The sequence below is a fragment of the Danio aesculapii genome, chromosome 8 (assembly GCF_903798145.1).
Source record: "Danio aesculapii chromosome 8, fDanAes4.1, whole genome shotgun sequence".
NCBI classification, from domain to species: domain Eukaryota; kingdom Metazoa; phylum Chordata; class Actinopteri; order Cypriniformes; family Danionidae; genus Danio; species Danio aesculapii.
The window spans coordinates 44,835,070-44,851,168 of record NC_079442.1 but is presented as its reverse complement, the minus strand read 5'-3'; the positions used below and the strand labels follow the sequence as shown (position 1 = coordinate 44,851,168).

The 16,099-nt window shown below is 37.9% G+C and overlaps 1 protein-coding gene across 1 annotated transcript in view; it reads left to right on the top strand.

Annotated features, from left to right (window-relative positions):
- Positions 1–8,203, top strand: part of elk1 (ETS transcription factor ELK1) — a 38,326-nt gene extending 30,123 nt beyond the window's left edge. The window contains exon 9 of the mRNA XM_056464044.1: positions 3,470–8,203. Within this exon, the coding sequence (XP_056320019.1) occupies positions 3,470–3,568 (99 nt within the window). The 3' untranslated portion in view covers positions 3,569–8,203. The remainder of the gene's footprint in view (positions 1–3,469) is intronic.
- The last annotated feature ends 7,896 nt before the right edge of the window (positions 8,204–16,099 follow it).

Genomic DNA, 16,099 nt, shown 5'->3' with positions numbered 1-16,099 from the left:
AATTTATGTTGCATTTATTTATTTATTTTATATTATCGCAGTAGGCTATTTCACACATTGTCATTGATCTGCAGTTATAATCAAATCATGTTCATAGAAAGGTTAGTAATGAATATTTATACACAAGTATTTATGTGGATAAAGCATCTGTTTTGTGAGAAGAGCTTCTCATATGATTTGTGAACGACCCGTACAGCTTTACTGTAGACATTTCCTCGAGCGAGAATGACGTCGACTGAAACATTCTGTCGTACACCACGCCCATCACAAGAGTACCATTGGTACCCTATTGGCAGTGGAAACGCAAGCCTTATAAAGGTGACCCGTACCGTACCGTACTGTACCACTCAGTGGAAACAGGCCATAAAGCTTGCTGCTTATTCCCACACTTGTAACCACAAATTGTTTATTTAATTTCTGTTATTGTTCCTACACATAAACACTAAGTTGCTATAATACCATAAAACCAAAACCTACAATAAGGCTAATGAGCATTGTTTATTTATTTATACATTATTATTATTATTATTTATTTATTGAATTATTTATTAATAATTTTATTAAATTTGTTTTGTTTTTATTATATTGCTCCTTCTCCTATTTATTTTTAATAACTAATAAAACTTACAGTTCAATAAAATTTTAACAACTTTTTTATTATTATTTTTGGATGATAAATCTGAATGGATGAGGCATGCTGTTTAAAGCTAGCCAGCTGCTCCCACATTTGTAAACACACATAATTTATTTCAATTCTGTTATTGTTCCTATAATAATATTATTAGTTGATTAATAATCTGAATGGATGAGGCATGCTGTTAAAGCTAGCCAGTTATTCCCACATTTGTAACCACAATTATTTATTAAATTGTTAATTTCAATTCTGTTATTGTTCCTACACATTAACACCAGTTTTCTGTAATACAGTAAAACCATAAGCTACGATTAGGCTAATGAGCAAAATATTATTAAATTATTACTCAATTAGATTTTTTTGTCATATTGCAGTAGCTCCTTTTTATTTTCAATAATAAATAATTCAATAACTTTTTTTATTTATTAAACATGAAGGCATTGCTGATATTGTACCATCCTACTGTTGCTTCCATTTAAAAATCAATGAATGAATCTCAAGTAGAGCTCAGCATTTCAGCGATTTCTCTGTTTTCAATTTGACTCTTTGAATAATGGGTCTGATTGCTATTGTGCCGCTTTTTGAGAAGGTTTGTGTTTTCTTGGACTGACCCCAAGAAAAGCATGCGAGCATCCTCTGCTGGACTATAGCAGCAGTGCAGAGATTGGATGGGTATATGTACATGTTGTTGGTTTTTAAGAAACAGGCACAATAAACCTAACCCTAGCCTTGGCAGATATGTTCATTGGGCTAAGTTTGTGTTTTTCTTATCATTTACCAATATCATTTACTAGCTTGATTTACCAAGTTATTTTAACATTGCAATTTTATTGTGAATAAACTCCAGGCATTCGCTTTTTTAAATTGTCTGTTGTGACTAGTGATAAAGTTGGGGAAAGTAATGCAATGTAATGCATTACAGTATTGAGTTACTCCCTAGAAAAGTAACTAGTTGCATTACTTTATTAGTTTATTATTTTACTAGTTGCATTAGTTTATTTTTATGGTAAGTAATGTGTTACCTTGTTTTTGAGTTACTTTTGCCTTTTTTTAATAACCTGTCTGAAGCTTGATCTCTTTCAGAACTTGTTTTTTTAATAGAGGAGTTCTGCAATTAACAACTCACTGTATAACCTTCATTTACCTTTGAAAAAAACATTTAAAAAATTAAGAATAAAGTTATCTGAAAACTTCCTGACCCAGATTATTGGAGAACTTCCTGATATAGATTATTGAAAGTTTAAAGCAATGCGTTTGCTACTTTTGTACTGTTTGTCTTCAGTAAAATCACTGTACGTTGTGACAATCCCCTTTTCCTTTTCTTCGATGCATTCAATATAATGAACACGTTCTCTCATTGACTGCGTGATTCATTGTGACTAATTTTAATTCAGCAATTTATTTTTTAAAGCTAATTAATTCAATGAAAAAGTAACTCAAATATTAAATGTAATGCATTACTTAACTCGTTTCTTAGAAAAGTAATATTATTATTTGACCCCCAACACTGGTGATAAGGAGGATTAATTAATACAATAAAAGCTTTTTCATTGCTTTAATTAAACGTTCACTATAATTCTCATTTTTAAGTACTCAAATAAAATCTATAAATATGTATTAAAGGGCACCTATGGTGAAAAATCTACTTTTCAGGCTCTTTGGACAGACATTTGTGTAGGTATAGTGTATAGACCATCATATTGGGGTGATATAAACACACCCAGTCCTTTTTTTTCAATTTAACAACATAAAAACGGTGGACCAATTGAAGCGGTTTTCAGACCGACCGCAACTTGACGTAGGAGTGCAGTCCCCCCGCCCACAGAATTGATTGACAGCTGCGTATTAACATGTCCCGGTAGTCACGTGTATAATCATATCAACAAGAGAGAACGAGCGCAAAGCCACCAGCAATAAAATGTGACCATGAGTGAGTTTTACAAGTTTAACATGTTTTAAAACAGTTCATGTGTGTAATGAATTACAGCGATTTACTTCTGCTTTACTTCATCAGCACAGCCGCGTGTCAGAACAATTATAAAAGAAGACTCTTCAATCCCGGTTTGTGGACATTAAATCAGGTTTATTTTGTACATTAGCATAACAGATATTCATTCAGCAGTGGAGATTAACCTGGAAAAAGAGTGCAAAGCTAAACGCGTGCTGTCTGTGTGTATGTGCGTGTCGTGTCCGCACTGTGTATGTGTGCGCGTGAACTTTGTAGTAAAGACATTGTGTGTGACTCATCGTTGCAACTTAACACAGCTAATGCATCAAATACCCATTGGTGACGTTCTTACTGTAGTATTTCTCACAAACGCTACATGAGATCTGCTTCCTTTAAGTCTGTCTGTTGTCTGACGTAGCCGAGGGAGGAGATTAAGGCACGCAGAAAGGCACGTAGAAACGGTAGGCGGGGAGGACTAGCCTTAAAGGCGCAGTACAGCAAAACCACCACCCAGTGCAAAAATGTATAAAATAGAATCCTATAAAAGGTATAATAAAAAATCTGATGGGTGTTTTGAGCTGAAACTTTACAGACACATTCTGGAGACACACAAGGTTCATAATATATCTGAAAAAAGGGGTAACCTAGGTGCCCTTTAAAAACAAATGACAAAATTAACAAATTGCTGAAATTAATGAAATAAAAATGAAAATAAAACCCAATTCTAAATATTACTAAAGACTTATTTGTTTAGTGCTTTTCACAATAATTACTGTTAGTTATTTTAGTATAGCAGTGATCCTTGCACCATAAATGCTACACATTAAACATACTTTTAATCAGGTCATGCATAAGTCCTAATTAATACCTTCCTGTTTTTCCTCCAGTTCCCCTCCAACGGAAGCAATCAGATCCAGATCCCAGCACTGAGCGTGGACGGCCTTTCCACACCTGTCGTTCTCTCCCCTGGACCACAGAAACCATAACTCGCTTTTTAAATTCCTTCTCTCCTGCCATGGTGATTGGCTCCCTCCCCAGCTAATGAGCAGCTGAAGATGGCCAATGAAAGACGGGACACTCCATAAGTTCAGCTGTGAGTTGGGCGGAGCCTCTGCTCCCGTGACGACTCGACGACAGGAGTGTGCTCTCAGCCGGCATGATTGGTTGACGGAGCAGCCCGGTCCTGGGCTCCATGGTGGCATTTCATAGGCTATTTGCTCTTGATTTTCCCTTTACCTTTTATATGGTCATCAACGGTTATTTATTTATTTTTTGGTGCATTTCTAGATGCACTTTCCTGAATTTTCATCATGAGATTGTGAATTTGGAACACTGAGGTCTCACTTTATTTTGATTTCTCAACATTATGAGCTAAGGACCAGACGAGGTAACCTTCGAGTTAATTGAGGCATGAAATGCCATTTCCTTTACAGACAGAGTATTGCTTTCTTAAAAAAAACATCTTTATTTTGTGAAAACAGAAAGCATGCGTTTGAAATCCAACAGAGTAAAACGCAAGGTTGTTTCATTTTTTGGCATTACAGACACACAAATCAGTTTTTAAAGGATGTGATACACTGTTGTTTTAAACATTTTGTGTTTTTCCATGGACAAAGGAGAATGCCAGAGGAATGTTGGCCATTCCTGCAATTTCAAGAGGCGGAACCAAGGAGAAAAAAGAGATTCTGAATGATACCAAGATCTGCAATGTATCAGTCTTTTTCTTCTACGACGTCATTCCTTTATTTCAAAACTTTCATCTTGTAAATATGTTACACCCATTCCAAGATCTGACAGATTCAATTATTTGTTCTTGCTTTCCTGTTTTTGTTAATAATTCTTTCAAGAATCCCTTTCTCTGGCAGCATCAACAAAACAGGCGAAGTGTCACACTGAAGCTTTGCATTTTTTTAAAGAAAACGTCAGAGGAGACCAAAGACAACTGTTTATATTCAATACATCTAGCATCTCTGTCTCTCTCTCTCCCCCCCTCTTATGTCTCTTTCTCTCCCTGTCATTTTATTTTTACTCTGCTGCATCAAAGGGCTATAAGAACCCCCACACAACCAAAACGCTCACATCTGACACTGTATATATTACTGATACATCCGACTCGCCAGCTATGAGTGTAAAACTCTGTAAGTGTTGTAATTAGTCAAAGTGGTTAATGGCAGAACGGGAGGTATGTAGCTTCAGCTGCTTTTGATATCGTTTGTAGTTTTGCGCGGCCTGCCTCTTATGCTATGTTCGTCTGATGTGTTAAAATCGCACTCACGGTTGTTACCTCAAAGCTGTCAACAGCTTGATGCGTGAAAGCAGACACTCAAATACGCAGAGACTCTTTCCTACTGACAAACAAAGCCAACGATTATATGCATATCCCGTGCTTATCGTTTGTGTAAGAATCATGTTGGGAAATGATGGTGGTTATATATAGCGAAAGGTATTTATGGATGGTGATTGCCTATAAAACATGCAACATTTTTTCAGCATTTATCATTTGAATCAGATCAGAGTTTGCCGAACTTAAAACAATACATCTATATTTTCAATTTGAAGAACATATGGGCGGTCGGTGACTTTCACTACATTTAAGTTGAAGCTTTTTTGTGTCGATTTCTGTATTTTGATATCTGCGTAATTGTAATGAACTTGGGAGGATTTGCTCGTAGCATGCTGCAATTGCTTACGCGTGTCACCTCTCGGATTGTCCTCTCCTGCATTTTCTGCACCTCATGGCTGATTTGTTACGTCTTGTTACGCCAACTCTTTTAATCTCAGTGAATGACTGTTTGTCTCTGAGAGAAGTCGCTTTTGAGAGAAGCTTTCGTTGGGCTCTGATATGTACAGATGATGTCACGGACGCCCACAAGTCGACACATTGAATGTTTTTTAGAGGGGCGTTTTGGGATTTGCCCCACCCCCCGATTTGCTAAGCTCAGTGACCTGATGGAAGCTTAACCCAGATCAAATTCACAAACCAAATTGATTGATTTTCGCCGGTGAGTTACTTGTGGTTTTTCCACCATGCATTTGCAAAATAACAAGTCTGCAATATCAAAGAGCTCACTGTGATTTCTGAATTTATCGACTTGCAAGTAATGCATTCCCTGTTCTCCATCTTTAATACGGTGTGGTAGCTCTGCCGTCTCGTCAAGTTTTCTCTCTGGATCGTTTGTGCCTCTGAATGTCTGTGCGGCTTTTGCTCTGTAATGCACTGCGAATGCATTTGAATCGCTGATGTCTTTGAGCGAAACTCCTCCTCTTTCCCCCTGCCATGATGCTGCTGTTATCTTTACTGTACTGATCAATACGGTGAAAGCATACTGCACACTCTTCCCCGAATCAAACTATTACATACTGATGACTTCATGTATCCCCAGATGGGTTGTTTACAAACTAGCAAGCTCAAAGGACAGAAATAGTGAGCCATATCTATTAAGAACTGTTTCTGTTTTACAAATATTGAGGTAAATGATTAGCGTTAGTGTTATATTAAAGAGCTTTTTGTCATGTTGATGAAATCGCTGCCCCCTTTTACACAATCAATCTAATGCTGCACGTCTCTGGACCTACAAAAGACTGTTTGGGTATCCCGATACCACAATTAATAGGCCTTAAAGTTGGATATGAGCTTGTCCAGTGATAGACTATTTTGGTATTCATAGCTACGGAATACATTATTTATTTTCTAAATTCATCCCAGAATATGGTATATTAATGAGGAGAAATATTTATTGAGCTGAAAACAAGACTGAATACTATTTTTGAAAGTTTTCCCCAATCTTAATTCCTTGTTAGACTCAAAATTGTGGAGAAATTGTATTTGTGCAAGTTTTAATTGTGCAGATTTTGAAAAAAAAACAATTGTAAATGATTGTTGGTCGGTGTAAGTGTTCTAGTCACTGAATCCTTTATGCAAATGAAGATGTGTTACATAAAAAAGCCATTTATTGAATAATTGATTAGACCGTAGAGATGTTGGCCGGGACGGTTTTTCTCCTTTGTGGAGGAGTTTCTAAATAGAGTCTCTATACCAGCAAAGATTTCGTACCATGTACAATTTTTCCATTGTAAGACAGTCAATCATATCACTATTTCTCATAGAGAGAACCTGTTTAATGCTCGTTTTACCTACACTACCTGACAAAAGTCTTGTTGTCGATCCCAGATGTAAGAGCAACAATAATAACTTGACTTCTAGTTGATCAAAAGTGGCAAACGGTAGATTTTTCTGATGAACCATCTGTTGAACTGCATCCCAATCATCACAAATACTGCAGCAGACCTATTGGAACCCACATGGACTCAAGAATCTCTTAGAAATCAGTCAAGTTTGGTGAAGGAAAAATCATGGTTTGGGGTTACAGTCAGTATGGGGGCGACATCAACATCAACAGCTTGAGGTATCAAGACATTTGTGTTTCTCATTAGATTACAAACCACAGGAGAGGACAAATTCTTCAGCAGGATAGCGCTCCTTCTCATACTTCAGCCTCCACATTAAAGTTCCTGGAAGCAAAGAAGGTCAAGGTGCTCCAGGATTGGCCAGCCCAGTCACCAGAGATGAACATTATTGAGTACGTCTGGAGTAAGATGGAGGAGGCATTGAAGATGAATCCAAAGAATGTTGATGATCTCTGGGAGTCCTACAAGAATGCTTTCTTTGCCATTCCAGATGTCTTTATTAATAAGTGATTTGAGTCATTGCAGAGATGTATGGATGCAGTCCTCCAAGCTCATGGGAGTCAGACACAATATTCATTCTTTTTCCACTGCAGCATGACTTTATATTCTATACTGTACATCGTTTCTGTTAAGTGACAAGACTTTTGTCTAAACAAAGTCAGGCCTTACTGTCCTAATTAGATAATTAAAAATCAAGGCATGATCATATTGTATTTTGGTAAAATAAGCATAATCCAGAGGCTTTTGCCTTTCATATTAGCCACTTCTGATACCAAGTGATCAACTAGAAGTCAAGTTATTATTTGTTGTTCCTAAAACTTGAATAAGCGACCAGACTTTTGTCAAGTAGTGTACTTATGAAGTCACAAATCCATGCACCAAATTGGAGATGATGGAGTTGATATTAATTGTGGCTCAAAACTGTTAAGACGTTTGCCTCGTTTTGCTTTTCAAGTTACTGAATTTGAACATCTGCAGTTGTCAGATGCTGTAATAAGTCTTTTCACTTGTTTTCTTTTCCTCTTTGAAATGTTATGTGGGATCTGTTAACGTATTGTATGATTCTATATTCAATAACGTGTTGGAATATTTTGCGCTACGCATTTATTTGTGTAAAAAAAAAATCTAAAAAGTCAGCTACTTGTGTGAAGGAGGAGTATGTGGACTCTTGGACTGTTGGGAAGCTGATCTCTGAGCTCCCTTTCCCGGATGAGAATCACTCTCTGGGAGTTTATTTCCTAAAGGGACGGAGAGGCTTTTATTTTTCTGAACTGTCTAAATACTATATTATATGTACTGGAAAGAGACAAAACTATTTTTCATCTGCACATTATACTTGGTTTGTGTATGTGATGGATATTAATCTTGTTTTCTAAAGAGAAAAGAGACTCGGAACTAATATGGAAGTGAATAAAAGGCTATTTTGTTCTTTACGTTGTTAAATGCATTCATTTTGTTTGGTATTTAATTATCTGATTATCGTTGTGTTTGTGCTCTGATCAGTTAGTTGATGGATTGTTTTTCTGTTCGATCGATCGCTTCATTTATCATTTGATTAATCGAACATCTATTGTTTGTTTGTTCCCACACGGTCATTCTGTCTGTCTGCCTGCCTGTGTATCGGTTGATCATTTTGTTTATTCTTCAGTTGTTTGTTTGATTATTTGTTCTGTCTGTCATCTGTTTACATGTCTGTCTTTCTATCTTTCTATTATCAGTCTGTCTGACTGTCTATTTGTCTTTCTTTCTGTATGTCTGTCTGGCTGGCTGTCTATATATCTGTCTCTCTGTTTATCTAGCTCTGTCTGTTTATCTCTATCTATATCTGTCTGTCTGTTTACCTGTCTTTCTGTTTGTCTGTCTCCCTCTCTGCCTGTCTGTGTCTATCTATATCTGTTTGTCTACCTTCCTTTCTATCTGTCTGTCCATCCATGTGTCTGTTTTTGCCTAATTATTTTTGTGTACCTGTCTGTCTGTGTCTATCTATATCTGTCTTTCTGTCTATTTGTGTTTGTCTACCTGTCTGTCTATGTCTTATTGTATCTGTTTGTGTACCTCTTTATCTATATCTGTCTGTCTACCTGTCTGTCTATTTATATCTGTCTACTTGTCTGTCTGTATCTGTCTATCTATTAATATCTGTCTGTCTACCTGTCTGTCTGTGTCTGTCTATCTATATCTGTCTGTCTACCTATCTGTCTGTGTCTGTCTATATCTGCCTGTCTACCTGACTGTGTCTGTCTATCTATATCTGTCTGTCTACCTATCTGTCTGTGTCTGTCTATCTATATCTGCCTGTCTACCAGTCTGTCTATCTATATCTGCCTGTGTCTGTCTATCTATATCTGTCTGTCTGTGTCTGTCTGTCTTTCTGTCTGTCTGTCTGTCTGTCTCTCTATATCTGCCTGTCTACCTGTCTGTCTGTCTGTCTGTCTGTCTGTCTGTCTGTCTGTCTGTCTGTCTGTCTGTCTGTCTATCTATATCTGACTGTGTCTGTCTATCTATATCTGTCTGTCTGTGTCTGTCTGTCTGTCTGTCTGTCTGTCTGTCTGTCTGTCTGTCTGTCTGTCTATCTATATCTGCCTGTGTCTGTCTATCTATATCTGTCTGTCTGTGTCTGTCTGTCTGTCTGTCTGTCTGTCTGTCTGTCTGTCTGTCTGTCTATCTATATCTGCCTGTGTCTGTCTATCTATATCTGTCTGTCTACCTGTCTGTCTGTCTATCTATCTATCTATCTATCTATCTATCTATCTATCTATCTATCTATCTATCTATCTATCTATCTATCTATCTATCTATCTATCTATCTATCTATCTATCTATCTATCTATCTATCTATCTATCTATCTATCTGTCTGTCTGTCTGCCTATCTATCTATCTATCTATCTATCTATCTATCTATCTATCTATCTATCTATCTATTTATATCTGTTTGTCTACCTGTCTGACTATATCTGCAGACCTTTCTGTCTGTCTGTTTGTCTGTATTTGTTTGTCGACCTCTTTGTCTATTTGTGTTGGTCTATCTTTCTGTCTCTGTCTATATCTGCCTGTCTACTTTCCTGTCTGTCTGTGTCTATATCTGTCTTAGTGTTTGCCTATTTATATGTCTACCTGTCTGTCTGTGTCTGTCGTTATCTGTCTGTCTACCTGTCTATCGATTTGTATCTGTCTTTGTCCGTCTATCTATATCTGTCTACCTGTCTGTCTCTATCTGACTGTCAACCTGTCTGTCTGTGTCTATCTATATGTTTGTCTATCTCACTATCTATTTTGTCTGTCTATCTGTCTGTGCATCTATATCTGTCTGTCTTTCTTTCTGTATCTGTCTATCAGCTGTCTGTTTATCTATCTATGTCTGTCTACCTCTCTGTCTATTTGTGTATGTCTACCTGTCTGTCTGTCTTTCTATATCTGTCTGTCGGTGATGCGGTGGTGCAGTAGGTAGTGCTGTCACCTCACAGCAAGAAGGTCGCTGGTTCGAGCCTCGGCTAGGTCAGTTGGCATTTCTGTGTGGAGTTTGCATGTTCTCCCCGTGTACACGTGGGTTTCCTCCGGGTGCTCCGGTTTCCCCCACAAGTCCAAAAACATGCACTATAGGTAAATCGGGTAAGCTAAATTGTCCGTAGTGTATGTGTGTGAATGAGTGTATGGGTGTTTCCCAGTGATGGGTTGCGGCTGGAAGAGGATCCGCTGCGTAAAACATGGGCTGGATAAGTTGGCAGCTCATTCCGCTGTGGCAACCCCATATTAATAAAGGGACTAAGACGAAAAGAAAATGAATGAATGAATGAATGAATGTCTGTCTGTCTATATCTGTCAGTCTAATTGTCTGTCTGCCTACTTCCCTGTCTTGTCTGTGTCTATATCTGTTTTTGTGTTTGTCTATTTATATCTGACTATCTGTCTGTCTGTGTCTATCTATATCTGTCTGTCTACCTGTCTGTCTATTTGTATCTGTCTGTCTGTGTCTATCTATATCTGTCTGTCTACCTGTATCTGTCTGTCTGTTTCTATCTATATCTGTCTACCTCTCTGTCTATTTGTCTATCTGTCTATTTATCTGTCTGTCTCTGTCTATATTTGTCTGTCTACCTGTCTGTATATCTATGTCTGTCTGTTTCTTTCTACCTGTCTTTCTTTTTTGTATCTGTCTATCTATTGTCTGTCTACCTCTCTGTCTATTTGTTTATGTTTACCTGTCTGTTTTTGTCTATCTATATCTGTTGTCTACTTCACTCTATTTGTCTGTCTCTCTCTCTATCCATACATCCATCCCTGTCTTTTTGTTTGCCGTCTATCTTGTCTAACATTTAATGGATTGGTTGTTTTGTCTGTCTGTCGATTGCTCGTATTTGTTTTATAGTTCAACAGATGATTTGTTCGCCCTGTTTATGTTTCTATATTAATCAGTTGTCAGCTTGTTGGCTGTTTGCTTGATTGTTTATTCATTTGCGTAGCCTCCCATATATTTGATTGAACATTTATTTATTACATCTCTTGTTTTTCATCATGTCTGTCTATCCTGTCTATCATTTGATCAATCGACTGTTACATCTATCAATCAGTCACTTGTTCTGTCGGATGCTCATTTGTTCTGTTGATCATTGCATTTATTGTTTGTTTGATTGATCTTTGTTCACTCTGTCTGTCTCTCCAGTGTCGACTCTTGATTGATTAATTATTGATTGATCGGTTGTTCGTTATTTATTTAATTCACATTAGTTTTCTCTATCTCATTATATATATCTATAGACTATTGATTCATTTTGTTTTTCATTTCTCTCATCTTTTGTTTCTTTGATTGAATGTTTGTTCGTTAAACCTATTGTATGTTCAAGCTATCGTTCATTTGCTACATCTCCATCATTTGTTTGTTTGTTCATTCTGTCATCTATCAATCGTCTGTCAATCACTGTCCATCAATCAATCAATCGTTGCTTCTATTTCTTAATACAGTTGAACAACCATTTTGTCTATCATTCATTCGACCTTTCCGTCTGCTGTTTAGTCTATCAATTCACTTACATCTATCGTTTGGGTGATTGATCAGTTGTTCTACTCTGTCGTTAGATTAATCATTCATTGCCTGCTTCCATCCACCTATTTTTATGCATGTTTTGGTATATTGCATAAAAAAATTGAGAATGGAGTAGGAGTTTTATTCGATACGAAAGAATGCGTATAAACTACAATGGAAACACCTTTACCAGCAACAAAAAACAGGAATGAGCATCAAAAAAAAAAAGATTTAGTTTTAAGTGATCATACACTGAAAATAAAAAGATTAATTGGATTTACTAAATTGTTTTAAGTGTCACAGAAGGAGACAAGAACCAGAGATGTAAGTATATTAATTCATTCATTTTCACTCATTTTCATTCATTCATTCGTTTTCTTTTCGGCTGGAAGTCTACAATGGAAGTCTGTTTGATGTCCTCACTGAAATAAGACTTCAAACCTGACATTGTAGGGTCCAAATGTCCCCACATTACATTCATTCATTCATTTTCTTTTCAGCTTAGTCCCCTTATTAATCAGGGGCCGACACAGCGGAATGAACCACCAACTTATCCAGCATATATTTTACACAGCGGATACCCTTCCAGCTGCAACCCAGTACTGGAAAACACCCATACACGATCATACACTACGGCCAATTTAGTTTATGCAATACCGCATGTCTTGGGACAGTGGGGGAAACCGGAGCACCCGGAAGAAATCCACACCAACAGGGACATGCAAACTCCACAGAAATGCCAACTGACTCAGCCGGGACTCAAACCAGCGACCTTCTTGCTCTGAGGCGACAGTGCTAACCGCTGAGTCACTGTGTCATGATGTAAGTATAACAACAGTTTATTATATGGGATGGCTGGGTAAACAGAACTCAAAGTAACTGATGTGATGGTTATATATGACCAGATGAATCACGGGGGACCGGAGGAGTATACAGAGAAGCCAGGCACACAGATAATCGGGTATGGGGATCAATGACAACCAGAGGAGGGACCAGGAGAAAGCACACTAGGAAGGAGAGACGCAGACACTGGATATCACAGGGAACGAGAGAGGTAAGTAAACTATAGAATTAGAGTATTTGACACGGACCGTTGGGAGAGTGTGGTCCTTTGTGTTTGCAATGAGGCTGGAAACAGTGAGGTTTCTTATGGTGCAGGGGTCATGAATGGGAATGACGTGCAGGTGCGGGGCTGATTAGAATTCAGGTAACAGTGATCGGAGTGATTGTGGTGATTGGAAGTGGGGAGAATCTGGCCAGCCTTTGACAAAGTGGTTGCAAACAATTTATATGGACTGAATTTAAACAAACATTACATTTAGTAATTCATTCATTCATTTTCCTTCGGCTTGACCCATTTATTCATCAGGGCTGCCAAAGCTGAATGAACCGCCAATTTATCCAGCTTATGTTTTACGCAGCGGATGCCCTTCCAGCTGCAACCCAGTGCTGGGAAACATCCATACACACTCATTCACACTCATATTCAGTTCACCTATAGCACATGTCTTTCGTCTTGTGGGGGAAACGGGAGCACCTGGAGGAAACCCACATCAACATGGGGAGAACATGCAAACTCCACACAGAAATGGCAACTGACCCAGCCTTCTTGCTCTGAGGCGACAGTGCTAACCACTGAGCCACCGTGCCACCTTAAATTTAGTAATGTTCAGCTTAATTTGTTTGTTTAAATTCAGCCCATATAAATTGTTTGCAACCACTTACCTTGAAAACATTTGAGTAAATCCAATGAATAGTTTTTTTTTCAGAATGTAAAACAAAAATGGCTGCGATGGTATGACAGTAATGGACAAATCAGTCGGCCGACTGCATTGTTAAACATGTGAAATGTTTTTTTGGTCATTTTAAAATGCCACAGCGGAAATCGTTCATCAAAGTGGTTCAGTATTATTACACCAGAACTGTCTTGAGCGTTTGCGCTCCCAAAGTCCAAAAACCAGCGTGTGATCATTGTGTTTCGTCTTCATCTTCTGAGGCACAAGTCATTTATTATACAAGAAAAAAGGCCCACAGTGGCTTCTCCTACAGCAGAAAATTAAATTTTTCTTTCTGATACTTGGCTCCAGTTTATCAAGAAGTGACCATTTTGTTTGCTTTGACTTGTTGGATAAAAACGCTGCTTTATTCCCAAATGTTTTATGCTATATTCCAGCTTTGCATAGAAGTCTAATTCATGGCTTTGCATGAAAACCTAGCTATTGACAGTCGTCATCTAACTTGCTTGATACAAAACGAATTCCACCATCCATAAACAGCCTGAAGAAACAACACAATCTCACGGCAATTTGTGACTTAGATTTAGTGGCTAATTCATATCAATTCATACAATCTAATTTGTACTATTTAGTATAATTTGCTCATCACCCAATGATGGTTGGGTTTAGGGGTGGGGTTGGGTGCCACACCTCCTTTTTAAAATTGTACAATTTTGTATGACTGAACTCGAATTCATATGAATAAGTCACTAAACTGACAGAACGTAAAATAGTTACGTTTTCTCGTGAGATCAGGCTGGAAGAAACGGCACCTGATTGAGTGAATATCCTTAAATAATTGCGTTTCCTTACATCCTTAAATATCCTTACATTGCATTTCGTCTTTATCTTCTGAGGTGCAAGTAATTTATTATATGAGAAAAAAGGCCAACAGTGGCTTCTCCTACTGCAGCAAACTGTCTACTTTTTTTTTTTATAACTGGCTCCAGTTTATCAGGAAGTGACGATTTTGTTTGCTTTGGCTAATTGGATGGAAACGCTGCTTTATTTGCAAATGTTTTATGCTATATTCTAGCTTCATGTAGAAGTCTAATTCATGGCTTTGCATAGAAACCTAGGTATTGACTGTCGTCACCTAATTTGCTTGATAGAAATCTAATTCCACCATCTAAACACAAACAGCCTAAAGAAACGGCACCTGATTGAGCAAAGAGCCCAGAATATCCTTAAATAATCCCACAGTGGCTTCTCCAAGTTCCATTTCACTTTTTGATAATTGGCTCCAATTTATCAGAAAATGGTGATTTTGTTCGCTTTGACTCGTTGGATGGAAACGCTGCTTTATTCGCAAATGTTTTATTCGATATTCCAGTTTTGCATAGAAGTCTAATTCAGATCTTTGCATGGAAAGCTAGCTATTGTCTGTCAGCATCTAATTTGCTTGATACAAAATTAATTCCACCATCGAAACACAAACAGCCTGAAGAAACGGCACCTGATTGAGCAAAGACCCCAGAATATCCATCATTCAATCCCACTGTGTGATCATTGCATTTCGACCTTATCTTTTCAGGCACAAGTATTTATTATATAAGATGTATAATATTTATCATATAAGAAAAAGCCCCACAGTGGCTTCTCCTACTGCAACAAACTCCATTTTTCTTTTTGATATTTGGCTCCAGTTGATCAGGAATTGATGATTTTGTTCAATTTGACTCTTTGGATTGAATTGATTTTGTGAGACATTCCAGCTTTACATAGAAGTCTAATTCACATGTTCGCATGGAAGCGTAGCTATTGTCTGTCAGCATCTAATTTGCTTGATACACAAATAACCCAAACAGCCTGAAGAAACGGCACCTGATTGAGCAAAGAGACTAGAATATCCATAAATAATCCCTCTTGTGTTTTTTCTCAACCGCGAAAATTGCATGAAATCATACACACCTCTTCCTGGTGGAGGAATGTGAAAATTAGCATGCTCGTGCGCACACGCACAAAAAATAAATCCAAAAGCGAATCCCTGAGGGACTTGGTTTAGTATGTCATCCCTCCTGCGGGACGGCAGGCCTCGGGGACGAGAGAACAGATATTAATTAAAGGCAGACTGAGGCGCGCACAACACGCTGATTAGCCAAACCCCACAATGCTGCTCAAACTCACTTTCATTTGCCCTGAAAAAGCAAACAGAAAGAATGATGAAAGCGCCAGGCTTCTTTTAACGTGTTGACTGAGTTCGCGCCGTGAGCTACAGAGAGACAGCGAAGGAAAGAACTGTTGATATTATGTAGAGATGTAGACCAGACGAACCTGGAATAACCTTAGGAAGATGTAACGTGCTTTACAAAGTTTGGCAGGCGGAACTTTTAGTTCATGAACCGCAGCTATGTTTAGGATAGCAGCTGGCTTTTATTTATGTGTGTTATAAGATATTCATTATCCCACAATGTGTGTCTCACAGTGTGGTCAACTTAACCTTCCATGTCCAGTGTGTGTGGGTTATGAATGAATTGTGAGCATTAGCAATGCAATGCAATACAACCATTTTGCCGGCAGCTAGCTCTCTGCA